Source organism: Sapajus apella, unplaced genomic scaffold, assembly GCF_009761245.1.
Source record: "Sapajus apella isolate SASKATOON/1434 unplaced genomic scaffold, GSC_monkey_1.0 scaffold33, whole genome shotgun sequence".
In the NCBI taxonomy this organism is placed as follows: Eukaryota; Metazoa; Chordata; class Mammalia; order Primates; family Cebidae; genus Sapajus; species Sapajus apella.
In genome coordinates, this window is record NW_022436973.1 from 2377144 (window position 1) to 2399030 (window position 21887).

Here is a 21887-nt window from a genome sequence, read left to right on the forward strand (position 1 = left end):
TACACATTTTGGGGGGGACATGTTTTCATTTACCCTGAGTATATACCTGTGAATTAAATTGCTGGATTTTATGGCAACTCTGTTTAACATTTTGAGGAACTGCCAAACAGTTTTCCAAAGTAGTTACACCATTTTACATTTTCATCAGTAATATGTGAGGGCTCTAGTTTCTCTGTATCCTCACCTACACTTGTTATCTGTCATTATAATTATAGCCGTCTTGGTGGATGTGAAGTATTATCTCATTGTGGTTTTGATTTGTGTTTTCCTAATGACTGATGATGTTAAGCACTTTTTTATGTGCTTACTGGCCATTTGTATATCTTCTTTGAAGAAACGTCTGTTCAAATCCTTTACTCATTTAAAAATTATCTTTCTATGGTTGAGTTGTAAGAGATCTTTTTATAATCTGGGTATACTTTACCAGATATATGATTTGCAAATCTTTTTTTTTCTTTTTGTGGATTGCCTCTCTTTTCACTTTCTTGATGATGACCTTTGAAGAACACAGGTTTTTAGTTTTGATGACGTCCAACTTATCTGTTTTTTCTTTTGTCATTTGTGCTTTCAGATATTCTACCTGATGTCTTCCATAACCTGTCTGAAAATCCGATTTTCTTACTGGGTCCGTAACTGTACTATTCTTAGTTTCTCTGATTTGGGATTATAAAGCACTTGATTTAAAATGTTTGCCAATGATATATGAAGGAGCTTAGAAATGTTGATGCTCTTTGATGGTAAGCCCATTCCTGTGCACTTAACCTCAGGAAATAATCTGACAGAAGAAAAACATCCTGTATGCCCAGAGATGTTCATTTCACTGTCACCCTTGAGATTGACATGCTGTTCAACAGCAGGGGTGGATGAGTCAAATCTATTGTGGAACATTTTTAGGCAGCTATCAAATGTTATAATTATAAAGCTTGTGTAACAGAAATGTTTATAATGCAGTGTTTGGTGAAAAAAGCACAAGTGTATGCTCATTATGATAAAAATATGTTTAAAGTATCTGGACTAAATGAGAAGGTATACAAAGTTATAGATTTATTTTCTTAAATTTTATTTATATTTTATCTTTATAGTTAAAAATTAAAAAAGTAAAAAATGTGTGCATAATATTTCAAATTGGTGGGGGAAAGGGTGACAAGTGGTTAGATTGGATTTATGTTTATCCTTACCTTCAAATTTTTTAAAATTATTTTTATCATAATTATCAAAGTTAGGTTTGTAAATTTAAAAAAACTAGTTAGCTGTGTTTACTGAGAATTTGAGTAGAGATATTTTAATTTTCTTTATATTTTTATATCAAATCCAAATACTCCTAACTTGATTTTATTATTAGAATTTGTTTTAGTCATTACAGCATTATAATTTGCTAAGAAGAAAAGCAGTTATGATGATTATTATATATTAGTAATAGGGACCACAGAAGCCCTTTTTTCATGGCATCTTGTGAAACAATTATTGCAATTACTTTATACGTAAGTAAATGAATTAACCCAGCTTTTGAAATAAGTTTCAAAGACGGCTTGGCGTAGTGCCTTATGCCTGTAATCCCAGCACTTTGGAAGGCCAAGGTGGGAGGATTGTTTGAGCCCAGGGGTTCGAGATTGGCCAGGACAACGTAGTGAGAGACCCTCACTACTACTATTTTTTGTCTCTACAAAAGATAACTAACCAGGTGTGGTGGCACATGCCTGTAATTCCAGCTACTCTGAGGCAGGAGGATCACTTGAGCCCAGGAGGTCAAGAGTACAGTGAGCCATAATCACACTACTGCACTCCAGCCTTGGCAACAGAGGGAGACCTTGTTCAGAAAAGTAAAATAAAATGAAATAAGTTTCAGAGAGCTCAGTAATAGTTTTTTTGTGAAATAATAAATGTACCCAAAAGAATAATGGAAAAAAAAGCACAGTACAAGGTTGTGTGCCCAAGGTGGGAACACACTTCGAGTTGTTGTACACAGATACAGAATGTACAGCTTGCTGGCCCACAAACTGATTCTGTGGGTTCCCTGACTCTCTGACCTTTGGCTTCATCTGAGTGACAGTGGTTTGGGGTACATACAGCCAGTGACTACGAGTTGATCCCTTTACTGTGGCCTGGAACAAGTGTGACAGGCAAGGAAAGGCCACAGAGGCCTGGCTCTTACAGCAGCCAATCTTTCCAGCCACCCCCGCCCACCCCACCCCTTCCGTTCACACACTGCAGCTAACTTGGTCCCTGGCCCTGGCTTGGGAGATACAGAGGCGTCTTCTTGTTCTCGTATGTGGGAAGGCTATGAAAAGAAAAACCCATGTTGGTCCAAACATGTAAACAAGAATTATACTAGGCTCTTTTGTTTTCATTCTGACATGGTCAGAATTAATTTGGAGGTCCAGAAAGAGGGTAGTTTTGTTTTTTAATCTGAATTACTTAATACAAGGATATATAGGGGGTGGTGAGGCAAAAACAAAAATACATTGCTTAATTCTATCAAATGGTATTGGACCATCCCCAGGTCATTCTTCAGGGTCCAGTTTTTGTCATTAGGGGGTTTGTAACTTAGACTTTACATCCAATTTGCTGATTCAATTTACTGTGAAAAGACCTAGATGGTAGAAGGCAAGCAGTGGAATGAGAAATATATAGAAAGTGCTTAAGAGAACTTAATCATTTTTTTTCTCCCTTTCCTTAGATTGAATAGGGAAAACCTGCTTTCTGCAAACAACTGAAAAAACTGCACTTAGAAACTGTTTCTTTGGCTCTCACTGGGAAGCTGGAACTTGTATTGTGAGGCCCCTGATGGGACAAGCTCTGAACTGCTGATCACCCAGTGATTGTCACCATGGCCAGCAAGAGGAAATCCACCACACCATGCATGATCCCAGTGAAGACAGTGGTGCTGCAGGATGCCAGCATAGAGGCCCAGCCCACTGAGACCTTGCCTGAAGGACCCCAGCAGGATCTACCCCCAGAAGCACCTGCTGCCAACAGTGAGGCAGCCCAGAACCCCAGCAGTACTGATGGCTCTGCACTAGCCAATGGGCATCGGAGCACTTTAGATGGCTATTTATATTCCTGTAAATACTGCAGTTTCAGATCCCATGACATGAGCCAATTTGTGGGACATATGAACTCAGAGCACACAGACTTTAATAAAGACCCAACTTTTGTATGCAGTGGGTGCAGTTTTCTGGCAAAAACCCCTGAGGGGCTTTCGTTGCACAATGCTACGTGTCACTCAGGGGAAGCCAGCTTTGTGTGGAATGTGGCCAAGCCAGACAATCATGTGGTTGTGGAGCAGAGCGTCCCTGAGAGCACCAGCACTCCTGACCTAGCAGGTGAACCCAGTGCTGAAGGGACTGATGGACAGGCAGAAATCATCATTACCAAAACTCCAATCATGAAGATAATGAAAGGCAAAGCTGAAGCCAAAAAAATTCATACTCTCAAGGAGAATGTCCCTAGCCAGCCTGTGGGTGAGGCCTTACCGAAGCTGTCGACTGGAGAAATGGAGGTGAGAGAGGGGGACCAGTCTTTCATCAATGGGGCAGTTCCAGTCAGCCAGGCATCTGCCAGCTCTGCAAAAAACCCCCATGCCACCAACGGGCCCCTGATAGGAACAGTGCCAGTTTTGCCAGCTGGCATAGCACAGTTCCTCTCTCTCCAGCAGCAGCCCCCAGTGCATGCCCAACACCATGCCCAACAGTCACTACCCACGGCCAAGGCCCTTCCCAAAGTGATGATCCCCCTGAGCAGCATTCCAACGTACAACGCAGCCATGGACTCAAACAGCTTCCTGAAGAACTCCTTCCACAAGTTCCCCTACCCAACCAAAGCTGAGCTCTGCTATTTGACTGTGGTGACCAAGTATCCAGAAGAACAGCTCAAGATCTGGTTCACAGCCCAAAGGCTAAAGCAGGGGATCAGCTGGTCCCCTGAGGAGATTGAGGATGCCCGGAAAAAGATGTTCAATACAGTCATCCAGTCTGTGCCTCAGCCCACAATTACGGTTTTAAATACCCCACTGGTCGCCAGTGCTGGCAATGTCCAGCATCTCATCCAGGCTGCTCTCCCAGGTCACGTTGTAGGGCAGCCAGAGGGCACAGGAGGGGGACTTCTGGTCACTCAGCCATTGATGGCCAATGGGGTGCAAGCAACAAGTTCCTCTCTCCCCCTCACAGTGACATCTGTCCCCAAGCAGCCAGGTGTGGCACCCATTAACACTGTGTGTTCAAATACAACATCAGCTGTGAAGGTGGTCAATGCAGCCCAGTCGCTCCTCACAGCCTGCCCCAGCATAACCTCCCAAGCCTTCCTTGATGCTAGCATCTACAAAAATAAGAAATCTCACGAACAGCTGTCAGCTCTGAAAGGGAGCTTCTGTCGGAACCAGTTCCCAGGGCAGAGCGAAGTTGAGCATCTCACCAAAGTGACCGGCCTCAGTACCAGAGAGGTGCGGAAATGGTTCAGTGATCGTAGATACCACTGCCGGAACTTGAAGGGCTCCAGAGCGATGATGCCTGGGGATCACAGCTCCATCATCGTTGACTCTGTGCCAGAGGTGTCTTTCTCCCCACTGTCCAAGGTCCCTGAGGTCACCTGCATCCCAACAACAGCCACAGCAGCAACCCACCCTTCTGCCAAACGACAATCTTGGCACCAGACTCCTGACTTCACACCAACCAAATACAAGGAGAGAGCCCCTGAGCAACTCAGAGCCCTGGAGAGCAGTTTTGCACAAAACCCTCTTCCTCTTGATGAGGAACTAGACCGCCTGAGAAGTGAAACTAAAATGACCCGAAGAGAAATTGATAGCTGGTTTTCAGAGAGACGGAAAAAAGTGAATGCTGAGGAGACCAAGAAGGCTGAGGAGAATGCCTCTCAGGAGGAAGAGGAGGCTGCTGAGGATGAGGGTGGAGAAGAGGATTTGGCCAGTGAGCTAAGGGTCTCTGGTGAAAATGGCTCTCTGGAAATGCCCAGCAGCCATATCTTGGGAGAGCGCAAAGTCAGCCCCATTAAAATCAATCTGAAGAACCTGCGGGTCACTGAAGCCAATGGCAGGAATGAGATTCCAGGGCTGGGTGCCTGTGACCCGGAAGATGATGGGTCAGACAAACTGGCAGAGCAGCTCCCAGGCAAAGTGAGCTGCAAAAAGACTGCGCAGCAGCGGCACTTGCTACGGCAGCTCTTTGTCCAGACACAGTGGCCGAGCAACCAAGACTATGACTCCATAATGGCCCAGACGGGTCTGCCCCGGCCAGAGGTGGTGCGCTGGTTTGGAGACAGCAGGTACGCACTGAAGAATGGCCAACTCAAGTGGTACGAGGACTATAAGCGAGGCAACTTCCCACCAGGGCTACTGGTCATTGCCCCTGGCAACCGGGAGCTTCTGCAGGACTATTTCATGACACACAAGATGCTGTACGAAGAGGACCTGCAGAACCTGTGTGACAAGACCCAGATGAGCTCCCAGCAGGTCAAGCAGTGGTTTGCTGAGAAAATGGGGGAGGAGACCCGAGCCATGGCAGACACAGGCGTTGAGGACCAGGGCCTTGGTACTGGTGAGCTCACAGCAGTTCACAAAGGGATGGGTGACACCTATTCAGAGGTGTCTGAAAACAGTGAATCGTGGGAGCCCAGTGTCCCTGAGGCCAGCTCAGAGCCCTTTGACACATCGAGTCCCCAGGCTGGACATCAGCTCGGTAAGGAGTCCACAGGGGCCATGGCTATCCTGTGTGGGTAAGGGGAGGATGCACTCATGGTTGGGCCCTGAATTTACTGCACAGGGACATCTGCTGTCTCTAAGGCTGCCTGGCAGCAGCACTAACTGGCTGCTTCAGAGGACAACTAGCAGTAGAAGCCATAGAAACATAAAATGATAAATGGTTGAGAGTTGTTTTTTGTTTCATGTTTTTTTAAAAAACCTGCTCAGGGGAAGGAACATGGTGATCCTAAAAGGTCCAAGCTTTTCTAGCCATTTCTTAGCAGTAGGAGAACAGGTCAAAACATCCTTTGAGTTAGGCAGATCCACAGCCACTGGGTAGGAGAGAGCAACCGGACATTAGATGAAATCCACCTCAAATTGATGAACAAAAAAAAAGAGAGCTTTTAATTATCCTTAGATACATAAAGTGCTTTTTTCTGATGATGAAATTCTTGTCTTGTGTTTCTCTTGTTATTCCTGATGTAAAAGAAATGTTTATCATAATGGAAAATCACTTTCCTTCTTTGCCATACATGAAATCAAAACTTGAATTTTGTTTCTTAGTTTCTCTGGATTGTACTTGAAATCAAAATGTATTATAGAAGATTATTTTTATTTAAGACATAGTTTTGAAGCCACAGACAAGTTATGTTATTAAGTGTTGATTTTCTAGGTTCCTGGTCACTGAGTTACCAGCCTCTCCCTTCCCTCCCTACTCTTTGGCATTTGTGTTCTCATTAGAGACCCCATCATAGGGCAGCCAGAAGGTCAGATGAGAGCCAGGAGGCCGTAGTGTTGTAGAAGCTGAAGGGATTGGGGGTTCCAAATTGGCAGTGTTGCTAGCTGAGTTGGCAATGGTGGGAGGGGGTACAGGAGACAGTATCTGTGGTGTTGGGCAACGTTGTTTCCTCGTGACTTTGGCATGAGCTGCCTCAATGTGGGGCCTTGCATTTGGCACCTCATCCCCAGGACCAACCATAGTGCCCTGTCTCTCAGCAATCCCACAGAATTTCCTGGATGGTATTCCATTGTTTCCATACAATAGCCGAACATTGTTGTTTGTTTATTTTGGCCTGGCAAATCCCAGCTCCTCCACCCCAGTTGCTTTCTTAGGATATCTTAAAAAGGACAAAATTCTTTTTCTTTCTGTGAATATTTTAAATTCATTTAAACACAACAATTTGAAACGTAGTTATGCTATCGTTTCTTTACTCAGTTAAGGAAATAGAGAGATCCTTGTCTGCTCATAATTTGGTGAGGTGGGGTGGGGAATACTATGTCATCCATCTGTTTAGCATTTGCAGAAAGCCTGTTCTTATGTTCACATACTAAGGCAAAATCGAGCTCCACAAAGCCCACAGTGAGGGCAAACACCTGGTGGAGCCGAGTCACTGGTCAGCAGTCAAGGTTGGAGTACACAGGGCCGCTGGCTCCTTCTGGCCTCTTCCAACTGCAGCAGGTTTTCAATACAGCAAGAGTACAACAAAACACTCCCCTCCTTTGGGGCCCACAGCTCACAGCCTACTTTATAAAGCAGCTGATAGCACACCCTGGAGTCAGAACAGCAGGTTTTTATGGCTGGTTTGACCTTTTTTTTTTTTTTTTTAAATGCAAAGCAGATTGTCTCTCCTACAAATCTTTGTCCAAGTTGGTCCTTATGTTATACCCAGCTGTATGCTTCTTGTGATTACCAGTAGGCCAGGGTGTCATGTTCAGGAGAGATGAGGATGTTGGAACAAGTTTGTTACAAAAGCCGACATGGAGAAGGATGTTATGGATGATGGCAGTAGCAGCATCAGGAATCTGTTCCTCTACCAAAACAATTATTGAGCTGGCAGTAATTGTCTCAAGCAGCTGTTTCCAGGGAAGAGCTTGAGGGAGAGGCTTATAAATTTTGATGAGTTTGTTTCACATAGCAGCATTCCCAAGCTCTGCAGCAGGAAACTGTGGAAAATGTTCCTGGTGTAGCCTGTTGGTGCCAGGGTGGGCAATAACAACTTTGTCCTCTGAAAGTCAAGTTTTTGTGGCCAGGCATGGTGGCTCACACCTTTAATCCCAGCACTTTGGGAGGCTGAGGTGGGTGGATCACTTGAGGTCAAGAGTTTGAGACCAGCCTGGCCAACATGGTGAAACCCTGCCTCTACTAAAAATACAAAAATTAGCCAGGCATGGTGGTGGGTGCCTGTAATACCAGCTATTCAGGAGGCTGAGGCAGGAGAATCACTTGAACCCGGGAGGTGGAGGTTGCAGTGAGCCAAGATTGCACCACTGCACTCCAGCCTGGGCAATAGAGCGAGACTCCATCTCCAAAAAAAAAGGTCAGCTTTTTATATTTTGATTGCTGATTACCGCATTTGATCACCGAGGGGCCAGTGCAGAGGCTGATCATTGTCTCAACCCCTTTGGGCAGAAGGAGCTTTCTAGCCACAACGGGTTTTAAAGAGACAGTGTCTATTTTTTTCCTTTATTCCTCCTTCGGCAAGCCAGACATTTAATGAAATCTTAGGTCACTGGTTAATCACAGAGATATCAAAACAGAAACTTCACTGACCCCCATACCACAAAGAATTGGAAAAGTTGGAAATAGTTGGCTCTAGCCCTCAATAAGCAAAAATCAGCAATCTCTGAGGTATGAGAGAATTAGATTTTTCAGTTACCACAACATAATATTCATAATGTCCGGTTCTCAACAAAAAAATTACAAATATAAAAAGAAATAGAAAAATATGGTTCATTCACAGGGAAAAAAATTGACAGACACCATCCTTGAGGAAGTCCAGACATTGGAATTATTAGTCAAAGACATTAAATCAGATATCTTAAGTATGTTCAATGAGCTAAAGGAAACCATGGGCAAAGAACTAAAGGAAATCAGGAAAGCCATGCATGAAAAAAATGAGAATATCAATAAAGGATAGAAATTATGAAAAGAAACCAAACAAATTCTAGAGCTAAAATGTACAATCCTTGAAATGGAAAACATATTAGACGGAGTCAGCAAAGATATGGGCATGCAAAAGAAGAGAACAGTGAATTTGAAGAGAATTGAAATTATTTAAACGAGGAGAAAGAAAAAAAGAAAAAAAAAAAAGCCCAAGAGAGCTATGGGGCATCATCAAGCATACTAATGTATACATTATAGGAATCCCAGAAAAGGAGAGAGAAAAGCGACAGAAAGAATATTTAAAGAAATAATGATAGAAAATTTCCCAAACCCAATGAAAGTCATGAGTCTATACATCCAAAAATCTCAATGAAATCCAAGCAGGATGAATGCAAAGAGATCCACACCAAGACATATTATATTAGAATTGTCAAAACCTAAAGACAAGATTTTGAAAGCAGCAAGAGAAAAGCAACTCATCACATACAAAGAATTCTCGACAACTTTAACAGCCAATTCCTCAATAAAAATCTTGGAAGCCCAAAGGCAGCAAGATGACATATCTAAAGTCATGAAAGAAGAAAAAAAAAAAAAACCTCTCAACAAGATTTCTATATATGGCAAAACTATCCGTCAAAAATGAAAGAGAAATCCAGACTTTTCCAAATAAAGTTGAAGGACTTCATTACTAGTAGACACACCCTACCAGAAATGCTAAAGGGAGTCCTTCAGGCTGAAATGAAAGGACACTGAACAGAAACTTGAAGCCATAAGAAAAAATAAAGAGCGCTAGTTAAGATAACTTTAGAGGTAAATATAAGAGCCAATACTATTGGTTTATAACTTTTTCTCTTTGTGCCTTATAATTTAAAAGACAAATTCATTAAAAAATTATAAATCTGTATTAATGGACATACAATGTAGTAAGATGTAATCTGTGTAAATAGTAAAACTAACAAATTCGTGCATCACAAACAAAACAATCCAAACAGTACATTGCAAACAATCAAATACAAAAGAAGGCAGTAATGGAATTGAGGAATCAAAAACATTTAAGACATGAGAAACAAATGGCTCAATGGCAGAAGTAAATCCTTTATCAGTAATCACATTAAATGTAAAGGGGCTAAGCTCTTCTATTAGAAACAAAGATTGGCAGATTGGAATAAAAAAATTAAGTGTTTATATGCTTTCTTAAGAGACTCACTTTAGATATAAGGATACAAGGAGGTTGAAAGTAAGGATAGAAAAAGATACATCTGGAAAGTAGTAACTATATGACGGCTGAGGTGGCTATATTATCAGGCAAAAACCACTATTTTTTCTGAAGAATATTTGTAACATATTTTAAATAATATATACAATTATATATTATACATAAGAATATGTAATATATATATGTTATGTGTATAATTTAGAATTAGCGAGCCAGACTCAGCTGAGATAATCCCAGCTTTGTTGGCAATATTGAAAGCATTTTAATCAGGAGCCAGTTGAACATACGCCTTCTTCTCTCCCTCAGGCCTGTTGACTTTGACCACATCAGTGTCACAGAGCCACTTCACAGCCTGTTTGATCTGGTGCTTGTTGGCTTTAACATCCACAGTGAATACAGGTGCATTGTTGTCTTCCGTCTTCTTCACAGCAGACTCAGTGGTCAGTGGGGACTCGATGCTGGCATAGTGGCCAAGCTTATTTCTTCTGGGAGTGCTCTTCTGAGGATATTGGGGCTGCCTTCGGAGTCATAGTGTCTTTGGCCACAGGAAGGTGGGTGATATGCGGATTTTCTTCTTCTTCTTCTTCTTCTTCTTTTTTGGTGGCTGTGTGGACGCCTTTCAGCACTGCCTCCTTGTTCTTTAAAGCCTTCACTTTGTGATCGGCTTTAGGAGAGTCAAGAGCTTCCATCTTCACCTCCAGTGCCGTCTTTTGAAAAAAGCACAGAAAATAAATTTTAAATCAAGAAAAGTTACAAGAGATGAAGTAGTATATTGGTAAAAGTTTCATATACATACCTAACAGAGCTCCAAAACATTTGAAAGAGAAATGACAGAATTAAAGGGAGAATTACACAAAAATAGTTGGAGACTTTAATAATCCATGTTCAAAAATGGCTATAGAAACCAGACAGAAGATCAATCAGGAAGTAGAGGATCTGAACAATATTATAAGCCAATTAGACCAAACAGGCATAAACAGAATACCACCCAACAACAGCAGAATACAGTCTTCTCAAGTTCACATGGACTATTCTCCAGGATAAACCATACGTTAAGCCATGAAACAAATCTTAATAAATTTTTTAAAACTGAAATTATACAAAGTACATTTCCACTTACAGTAGAATGAAACTAGACATTAAAAATAGAAAATGAAATAAATATGTGGAAATTAACACGCTATTTAAAAACTAATGGGTCAAAGAAGAAATCAAAAGGGAAATTTAAAAAACCTTGAGACAAATGAAAACACAATATACTAGAACTTATGGTGTGTAGTGAAGGCAGTCCTAAGAGGTAAATATGTAGCTGTCAAGCATACATTGAAAAAGATCTCATGCTGGGCACGGTGGCTCACTCCTGTAATTCCAGCACTTTGGGAGGCTGAGGCGGGCAGATCACCTGAGGTCAGGAATTTGAGACCAGCCTGGCCAACATGGTGAAACCCCATCTCTACTAAAAATACAAAAATTAGCCAGACATGGTGGCAGGTGCCTGTAATCCCAGCTACTTGGGAGGATGAGGCAGGAGAACTGTTTGAACCTAGAAGGTGGAGATTGCAGGGAGCTGTGCCATTGCACTCCAGCCTGGGCAATAAGAGCAAAACTCTGTCTCAAAAAAAAAAAAAAAAAAGAGATCTCAGCCAGGCATGGTGGCTTGCACCTATAATCCCAGTGCTTTGGGAGGCCAAGGTGGGAGGATCACTTGAGGCCAGGAGTTTGAGACCAGCCTGAATAACAAAGTAAGACCCTGTCTCTACAAAAAAGTAAAAAATTAGCCAAGTGTGGTGGCATGTTCCTGTAGTGTCAGCTACTAAGGAGTCTGAGGTGGGAGGATTGTTTACCAGGAGTTTGAGGTTATAGTAAGCTATGCTTGCTTGCACCGCAGCACTCCAGCCTGGGTGACAGAGTGAGACCCCATGTCTTAAAAATTTTGTTTTTTAAAGATCTCAAATCAGTAACCTAAATGTACACTTTAAAGAACTAGAAAAGAGCAAATGAAACCCAAAGTTAGCAGAAGGAAGGAAATAAAGGTTAGAGCAGAGAGAGAGAACAGATAGGGAATCAATGAAACCAAGAGTTGGTTCTTGAAGAAAAAAATTTGACAAATCTTTAGATAAGTGAAAGAGAAGACTCAAATTACATCAAAAATGAAAGAGGGGATGTTACTACCAATTTCACATGAATATAAGATATCAGAGACTACTATTAACAGTTATATGCCAATAAATTGGGTAACCTAGATGAAATTCTTAGAAACACACACTCTCCCAAAATCAACTGATGAAGAAATAGAAAACCAAAATGTAACAGTAACTGGTAAGAAGATTGAATCTGTTATCAGAAACTTTTCAAACAGTGAAAAGTTCAGGACCCCTGGTGAATTCTTCCAAATATTGAAAGAATTAACACACCAGTTATCTTCAAACTCCTCCCGAAAAATTGAAGAGGAGTAAACACTTCCTAACTCATGAGGTCAGCATTATCCTGATACCAAAGCAAGACAAGGGCACTACAAGAAAAGAAATCTGCAGACTAATATACCCTATGAATATAGATACAAAAATCCTCAATAAAATAGCAAGCCAAATTCAGCAGCATACTAAAAGGATTATACTTCATGACCAAGTGGGATCTGTTGTGGCAGTGCAAGGATTGCCTGACACGTGAATATCAATATAATACACCACGCTAAAAGAATAAGGAGAATAAAACACATGGTCATCCTCATTCAAGCAGGAAGAGCATCTGACAAATCAACATGCTTTCATGATAATAAAAAGTAACTAGGAATATGACAATATGATAAAGACCATATATGAAAAGCCCATAACATCATATTCAGTAATGGTGAAAGAAAACTGTTCTCCTAGACCAGGAATAAAATCAAGATGCCCACTTTGCCATTTCTATTCAAAATAGTATTGGAAGTTCTAGCCAGAGCAGTTAGGCAAAAAAAAAAAAAAAAAAAAAAAAGATCCAAATTGAAAAATTGTCTCTGTTCACAGATGGCATGATCTTATATGTAAAAAAATTGAATCCACAAAAAAAAAAAAAATAGTTAAGAGCTAATAAATGAACTTGGCAAAGCTGCAAGATATAAAATCAACACACAAAAATCAGTTGTATTTAGCGGGGCACAGTGACATGACTGTAGTCCCAGCGACTTGGGAGCCTGAGGCAGGAGTTCAAGGAGGCCAGCCTGGGCAACATGGTGAGACCCCATCTGTTTAAAAAAATGGGTTGTATTTTTATACACTTGCAGTGAACAATCTGAAAAAAAAAATTAATGGTATCATTTACAATGGCATCAAAAAGAAAAAAATGTGGCTGGGTGGCAGCCGCTCACGCCTGTAATCCCAGCACGTTAGGAGGCTGAGGCAGGTGGATCACAAGGACAGGAGTTTGAGACCAGCCTGGCCAATATGGTGAAACCCCGTTTTTACTAAAAGTACAAAAATTAGCTGGGCATGGTGGTGTGCAACTGTAGTCCCAGCTATTTGGGAGGTTGGGACAGAAGAATTGCTTGAATCTGGGAGGTGGAGGTTGCAGTGAGTGGAGATCATGCCACTGCACTCCATCCTGGGCAACAGAGTGAGACTGTGTCTCAAAAAATAAAAAAAGAAAAAGAAAAAAAATGCTTAGGAATAAATTTAACCAAGAAGGCAAAAGAAATGTATCTTGAAAACTACAAAATGTTGCTGAAAAACATTAAAGATGACCTAAATAGATAGAAAGATATTCTATGTTCATGGATTGATATTATTAAGATGCAGATACGACCCAAAGCAAACTACAGAGTCAATGTAAAACCTATCAAAACCATAGTGGCATTTTTACAGAAATAGGAAAATCCAGGAAGACCCAACCAAAATGACTGACTAGAGGCATTTTGTACTCACCTCTTTCATTAAGAACAAAAATAGAGAGTAGATAATCACACTTTGAATAAATTATCCAAGACAGTACATTGGAATTCACAGAAAAGTGACAGGAAACATCTAAAGTAAGGAAGTAAAAAGAAGCAAGGCAGCTTGTTCAGCCAGGATTGGCCGGGAAATGAGAGAGACCTCCCAATGTGGGGAAAAGGTAAGAGAGACTCTCAGTGGTCCATATTTCCACCATGAAAGGATTCTGCAGTTCAAGCTATGGGAGAGTTCCTCAGCCCTTGCAGGCCCTGAGACTAACATAGGAGGTGCCAGGAGATTGTTCAGTGGCACTGCTCCAGAAGGGAGCTTGCACTGGGTCCCCCACACTTCCTGAGAACTAAACAGTTACAGCAAGTTGCCATTTACAGCCCAGCCCCCAAAAGACTGTACACTGTCCTGGAGTCCGTGGTTGAGGTGTAAGAAAACCGCAGACTGTTTTCCCCTGAGCTGAGGCACAAGTGACTGTGAGTTACTGCAGCTGGGGCTGAAGCACTGCAAGGCATGTGCTTCTGATGTTGTGGCTGAGGTACAACCATGGTGCCAGCTACCAAAGCAAGGTACTCCAGTGCTACTGGAGCTGAGGTGTGAGTGGCACATGCATTCCCCACTGGCCAGCAACCCTGTACTCCCCAGTGGAAGGCGGTAGTATAGCACTGCCACTCCGTATCCAAGCATTCTGCAGGTAGCCTAGGGATTGCCTGTGCCTGCCCACCTTGGTTGGCACCTGCACACATCATAGAGAGCCTGAGGACAAGACTGCCCAGCTTGACTTCATACTACCATCTCCCTGGACAGAGCACACAGTCTAGGGGCTAGGGGATTGCCCAACTTAGTCCACCACCATTGGTACCTGAATATTCCTCTTGGGTGCCTGAGATTGGGGCCTACCCACCTGGCCACTACTAGCTGTATGAACCACTTGTGGGTTTGGAGAATGGCCCACCCAGCCTGTTGAACCACTGCCAACACAGGACATATCACTTGGGACCCGGAGGGTTATTTCAACACTGTCACTGTGATCTCCCATGCCATGCCACCTGCCCATATGCCTGGCAACTGCTGCCACTACTAACATCTGAGTAAGCCACCTGAAAGTCCAAGAATCGGCCTGCTTTCACCCACTAACACTGGTGCCATTGTTTGCTACTGTGGGGTCCAAAGGCAGGCATGCTTAGCTCACTGCTGCTACCACTGGTGCCTGGAGAATGGCCCACCTGGCATTCCAGTACTTAGAAAAATTTTACCATAGTTTTTACTAATAAGTACTGAGCCACTAAGGAAATCACAGATACCACCTATGCTATTTATAACTAAAGAAATCATACGGAGATCATACTACTGCACATACCAAGAATCAAAGCCAAAGTGTCCTACCCAGCCGACACCGTAGAAACATCTAGGAGAAAGTTCTTCCCTACAAATGCAAATGCAAAAAATTGAAAGAAGCAACTGTTACACCAGATGTGCAGATATCAACATAAGGACACAGAAGTGTGAAAAAGCAAGGAAATATGACACCTTCAAAAGAACACAATAAAGTTCTAACAATAGATTCCAATAAAAAACTCACAAAATCCCAGAAAAAGAATTTTAATTATTGAGTATAAGGAAGCTCAGTGAGATGTAAGAGAATGTGAAAAATAAGGAAAACAATTCAGGAAATGAATGATAATTTTATCAAAGAGATATATGTATTAAAAAAAAGTTCTTGAACAGAAGACTTCATGAAACAAAGTACACAGGACACAATTGAAAGCTTCGACAATACATTAGATCAAGCAGAAAAAAAATCTTAGATCTGGAACACAGGTCTTTTTACCTGAAAAAGAATAAAGAAAAATGAGCAAAGCCCTTGTGACATATGGGACACAATAAAGCAGCTACATATCTGCATTATTGGGATCCCAGAGGGTTAAAAAAAAGAAAATGAAAGAGTGAGAAAACTTATTAAATGAATAATATTAATAGATGAAAGCTTCTCAAATCTCGCAAGAGATTTAGACATCTAGATATAGGAGGCCCTGATACCCCCAAACAGATACAATGCTAAAAGGTCTTCTCCATGATGCATTATAGTCAAACTGTCTAAAGTCAGAGAATTCTAAGGACAGCAAGATAAATATGTCTAAGCAACTATAAAGGAGGCCCCATAGCCGGGCATGGTGGCTCACACCTATAGTCCCAGCACTTTGGGAGGCTGAGGCTGGGTGGGTCACAAGGTCAGGAGCTCAAGACCAGCCTGGCCAAAATAATGAAACTCCATCTCTACTCAAAATACAAAAAAAATTAGCCAGGCATGGTGGCAGACACCTGTAGTCCCAGCTACTTGGGAGGCTGAAGCAGGAGAATTACGTGAACCTGGAAGGCGGAGGTTGCAGTGAGCCGAGATTGCGCCACTACCCTCCAGCCTGGTGACATAGTAAGACTGTCTCAGAAAAAAAAGAAGCCCCATTAGACTAACAGTGAATTTTAGCAGAAACATTACAGATCAGAAGAAAATGAGATGATATATCCACAGGGCTGAAGGGGAAAAAAAGCCAAGAATACTATGTCTAGTAAAATTATCCTTCATAAACAAAGGAGAAATAAAGTATTTCCAAGACAAGCAAAAGGTGAGAAAATTTTTCACCACTACACTGCCCCTACAAGAAATGCTCACGAGTCCTAAACATGGAAGTGAAAGTATGACATTTACCACTATGAAAACACATGAAAGTATAAAACTCACTGGCAAAACACAGAGATGAGGAAGAGAAAAGACTCAAATGCACTACAGAAAACCACTAAACTACAATACCAAGTGAAAGAAAAGGAAACAAAAAATACATCAACCAGAAAACAACAACATAACAATAACAAAACTTCACATATCAATAATCCTTGGCTGGGCATGGTAGCTCATGCCTGTAATTCCAGCACTTTGGTAGGCCAAGGTGGGCGGATCACCTGAGTTCAGGAGTGCGAGACCAGCCTGGCCAACATGGTGAAACCCCATTTCTAAAAATACAAAATTAACCAGGCATGGTGGCGTGCACCTGCAATGCCAGCTACTTGGGAGGCCGAGGCAGGAGAATTGCTTGAACCCAGGAGGCAGAGGTTGCAGTGAGCCGAGATCACACCCCTGTACTCCAGCCTAGGTTACAAGAGTGGAAACTCCATCTCAAAAAAAAAAATAAATAAAAATTATTATTATCATCATGTAACATTTGTACCAGAAATGCAAGGATGATTTAGCATACACCATTCAATTAACGCAATGCATCACATCAACAGAATGAAGAGCAAAAATCATATGGTCATCTCAATAAACAGAGAAAGCACTTGATAAAATTCAACATGACTTCATGATAAAAACACGCAGAAAACTGCATAGAAAGAACAAGATAGGGAAGACCATAAATGATAATCCCACAGCTAACATCATATTGAATGGGGAAAAGCTGAAAGTCTTTCCTCTGGGAACTGGAACATGACAAGGATGCCCACTTTCACCACCCCTATTCAACATAATACTGGAAGTTCTAGCCAGAGAAATCAGCCAAGAGAAAGCAATAAAAGGCATCCAAATTGAAAAAGAGAAAGTCAAATTGTGCCTTTTTGCAGATGACATGATCTGATAGTTAGAAAAACCAAAAAGACTCCGCCAAAAAACTCTTAAGGCTGATAAGCAAATTCAGGACAGTTGCAGGATATAAAGTTAACATGCAAAAATCAGTAGTTTCTATACACCAATAATAAAATAGCTGAAAAAGAAATCAAGAAGGTAATCTGATTTACATTAGCTACCAAAAAAAAAGATACTTAGGAATAAATTTAATCAAGGAGGTGAGAGATCTCTGGAAGAAAAACTATAAAACACTGATGAAAGAAATTGAAGAGGACATAAATGGAGAGACATCCCATGCTTATGGATTGGAAAAACTAATATCATTAAAATGATCATACTGCCCAAAGCAGTCTACAGATTGAATGCAATTGCTGTCAAAATACCAATGTAGTTTTTTCACAGAAATAGAAAAACCCTAAAATTTGTACAGACCAAAAAAAAGCTAAAATAGTCAAAGCAATCTTGAGCAAAAAGAACAAAGCTGTAGACGTCACATTACCTGACTTCAAAATATATTACAAGGCTATACTAACCAAAACAGCATGATATTGGTATAAAAATAGACCCACAGACCAAAGGAAAAAAATATAGAACTCAGAAATAAAGCCACATATTTACAGCCAACTGATTTTCAACAAAGGTACCAAGAACATACATTGAGGAAAAGACACCCTCTACAACAAGTGGTGCTGGGAAAATTAGCTTCAAAATCTTGGGCTCAAGCAATCATCCTACCTCAGCCTCCTGAGTAGCTAGGATTACAAGTGTGCACACTTGGCTAATTTTATTTGTGTGTGTATGTGTATGTGTGTGTAGACAGGATCTTGCTGTTGCCCAGGCTGGTCTTGAGCTCCTGACTTCAAGCATTCCTCCCAGCCTCCCAAAGTGATGAGGTAACAGGTACAAGCCACCCATCTGGCCAGGCAATGATTTCTTATATACCCAAAGTATAGGCAACAAAAGAAAAAAATAGATAATTTGGATTACATCAAAATCTAAATATTTTGTGCTTCAAAGAACACTGTTAAAAGAATGAAAAGAACTCACAGAATGGGAGAAAATAACTGAAAATCATACATCTGATAAGAGATTTATATTCAGAATATGTATAGAACTCCTAAAACTTAACAACAAAACCAATCCAAAAATGGGCAAATGATTTAAACAGACATTTCTCATAGGAAAATATACAAATGGCCAATAAGTACATGAAAAGATGATGAACATAAGGCATTAAGGAAATGCAAATCAAAACCACAGTGAGATACCACTTCACACTTACGATGGCTGTTACAAACACACACCCAGAGAAAATAGTGTGTTGGGAGGATGTAGAGAAACTGGGTCCCTTGTGCATTGTTAGTGGGAACATAAAATGGTACAGCCACTTTGGGAGACAATTAGGTGGTTCTTCCAGAAGTTGAATATAGAATTACCATATGATCCAGCAGTTTCACTCCTAGGTATACACCCCAAGGACTGAAAACGGACTCACCTGTACCTGTATACCAGTGTTCCTAGTGGCATTATTCACAGTAGCCAAAAGGTGGAAACTACCCAAGTACTTATCAACAGATGAATAAACAAAATGTGGTGTGTAGACATACAGTAGGATATTCTTCAGCTAAAAAAAGGAATAAAATTCTGATACATCCTACAACATGGATGGACCTTGAAAACATTTTTGCTGAGTGAAATAAGTCAGACACAAAAAGACAAATATTGTACCATTCAACTTATGTGAGGTATCTAGAATAGGTAAATTCATAGACATAGAAGGTAGAATAAAGGTTACAGGGGCTAAGGGGAGGAGGACATGGGGAGTTATATTTTAATGGATATATAATTTCTGTTTAGGATGATGAAAAATTTCTGGAAATAGAATGATGGTTTCATAACATTGTAAATATACTTAATGCCACTGAATTGTACACTTAAAATTGTTGTAATGGTAAATTTTATGTTATTTATATTTTACCATGGTTTTTTTTTTTTTTTTTTAAGTCAACATGAAAATGTGATGAGTGGTGTAATCACAAGCATTGGCTCCCCTCAGCTACCAAATCCAACACAAAGTGATGTGTTGCTCTCCTTTGTGGGACAGAGCAGGAGTGGCAGGGGGTGGCCATGCCATTGACATTGTCCTCTTGTATCTGAGACAGGTAACTCTGGGTACAGGAAGGGCTGGTCTGTTTATCTGTACCTGGTTTCTCATGGCTTTCTCAGCCAGCTGTGATTAAGGGCCATATCTCTATAATCACAGATGATGGACCTCTCTGATATCAGCCTTACTTTGACTTTGACTTTAGGGTTGCAAGTTGCAAGTGAAGTGAAGACATCAGTAGAATACATATCAGAACTAGACCTAGCTGCTATTATATTGGAACAGTATGTTCTGGAGAGCCTGGAGGGAGAGGGCAGGATGAAGCATTTTAGGACAGGACGCCAGAGATGGTGGTAGCGGAAGCCTGGGGAGCTAGGGGGATTTAGTGGGCCTGGAGAGGCCAAACTGCTGCTCCAGCTGCTAGGCCTGGGGCCTGGCAAGTTCCCTCAGAGAGTCTGATAGCCTTGCCAGGTTGAGCCAGCATCCTGTCCTTAACCCACATTCCCTCAGGCTGGAGGGTGGGGTAGTGGCTGGCAGAAGGGCATTGCTCATGGAATTAAGAGATCCTCAAAGCCAGTGACACCACCCTGGTATAGCAAGGACCACGCTGCCCTGGGGGCTACCACAGGTGGCAGCTGCTGTGGAGTGACAGGCATGTGTTTTCTTCTCAGAAACAGACTGAATTTGATCTGATTAATGTGAAGGACTGGCCAGTCTGGGATACCGCCTGCCACGTGGAAGAGCCAAACCCAACCCTCTGCTGCCACATGCCGTTCCCATGCCCGGCTGCTGGGCACCTGAGAAAGCTTCCGGAGTCCTCGCAGACAGTCCAGAGCCTGCCGCTATCCTTGGCCTGCTCACCACCAAGCAAGCAGCAAGAAAGACAGGGTTCTCATCAGTTCTTCCTCCCACAATGTAGGACCTTTCCTTTACCTTCCAATGGATAAAATAGTTCAGATTTCATATTCATATTCATAGACACAGAATCAAGTTTTTAACGTATACATCCGCCTATATATGTTGAATAAAATATCAGATTATCAACACTGTCATTACATAGAAGCTTTGGTTAGCCAAGCAGTGCATTGTCCTTTACATCATCTCTCAAAATGACCTGTGTCTGTTCTCTGGGGATCGCTGGGTCGCAGGTGCCCCTCACCTTCCACAGTCAGGCAGGGAAGTTACAGGCACACTCAAAGCTACGTCTGGAACCCCTTGGTGCCACCTTTGTGTTCCTCAAGGAAGCAATACCTTTGAAGGGATCTCTGCTGCATTAAATGGTGACCAGCTAACATTTCATGCCAGGCTTGGTTTGCCTTGTGGGCTACTCAGTGCAGAACCTGCTGTAACCCTCTGTTCAAAAAATGGACTGGCAATGTGATTAATGTTGGATGCTTTACCACTTTCTTTAGTTGTTACCGTAATTCTGCTTTTTCACGGGAGTTTGAATCATGGACCCTAACTTATCAGTTACCAGATCAACTGAAGAAACATGTGTTGTTAAGCCTAATATGCTGACCTATGTGCCTGCAATTTTTTTTTTTTTAATCTAGACATGTTTGGAGTGAGAGGAAGATGGAAAAAAGAAATGAGGTGGGGATGTAAGTGGAAGTCTATAGCCACCGCCTGTAGCTTTGACTACTGCGGTTTTCAGAGCCCTTTCTCCGCATTCATTTCAGAGCCTCCTATGTTTGGGAAGGAAGAACACACTGGCCCATTAGTAAAAGTGAAGGCTGAAGGGATTTGTTCACTTCTTGGAATTGTCAGAGGTAGGGTGGTCTTTAGCACAAACACTTGCATGCAGTGGTCCCTGGCAGGACACCCAGAGTGCCCCTGGCTCCCACCCCAGGGCCTGGCTGGTGTGCTGGATGCATGCCCGAGGGTGCTGGGCATCACTGGTCCTTGTGAGGATGCTTTCAAAATTCTATATTTATATCCCCAAACTTGGAAACAAAAACTCTACTTTAGCCTAACCCTCATGTCCTTTTTTGAATTGAGAAAATTACAGGAAAGGGTGCCTTTGAAAATTAGAAAACATGCTTACAGAGCTGTACTAAATGGTGAATCCCCAATTTCCCCAAGACCGGCTGCTCTGAGACTGGCTGGTAAAGAGGGGTGAACTAAAGACCTGTCCACCTATAGCTCCGCTCACCTCTGAGAAACCACCTGCTTCCAAGAGTGCCAAGCCACAAGTGCCAGGCCTTGTTGGCACAGACACCTCCTGGGCTGGCTGAGTGACAGTGCTAGAAGACCCCAGAGAGAGGGCAGGGGCTTTGGGCAAGAAGCACTGGTGGTGGTTTAGGAACCGTCCTTCTCCCTCACCCCAAGGAATTAGACCTGGCAGGGCAGCATTCTCATGTGGCTCCAAAGACAAGCATGGCGGTAGCCCCTCCTGCCTTCCAGGAGAGGGCTTCTTTGGAAACCAAAATCATGTTCTTCTAAAGTGTCATCTTCTGCC

General features: G+C 42.0%; 1 protein-coding gene across 7 annotated transcripts in view; it reads left to right on the top strand.

The window, feature by feature from the left end:
* The window catches only part of ZHX3 (zinc fingers and homeoboxes 3), a 119965-nt gene extending 99026 nt beyond the window's left edge, over nucleotides 1-20939 (top strand). For 6 of the 7 annotated variants that reach the window (XM_032294934.1, XM_032294937.1, XM_032294931.1 and 3 more), the window contains 2 exons: nucleotides 2678-5687; nucleotides 20101-20481. In XM_032294934.1, the coding sequence (XP_032150825.1) occupies nucleotides 2828-5687; nucleotides 20101-20111 (2871 nt within the window). In that variant the 5' untranslated portion in view covers nucleotides 2678-2827 and the 3' untranslated portion in view covers nucleotides 20112-20481. Of the gene's footprint in view, nucleotides 1-2677; nucleotides 5688-20100 lie in introns of all 7 variants that reach the window. The other variant, XM_032294930.1, reaches the window with a different exon arrangement.
* Nucleotides 20940-21887: the final 948 nt, after the last annotated feature.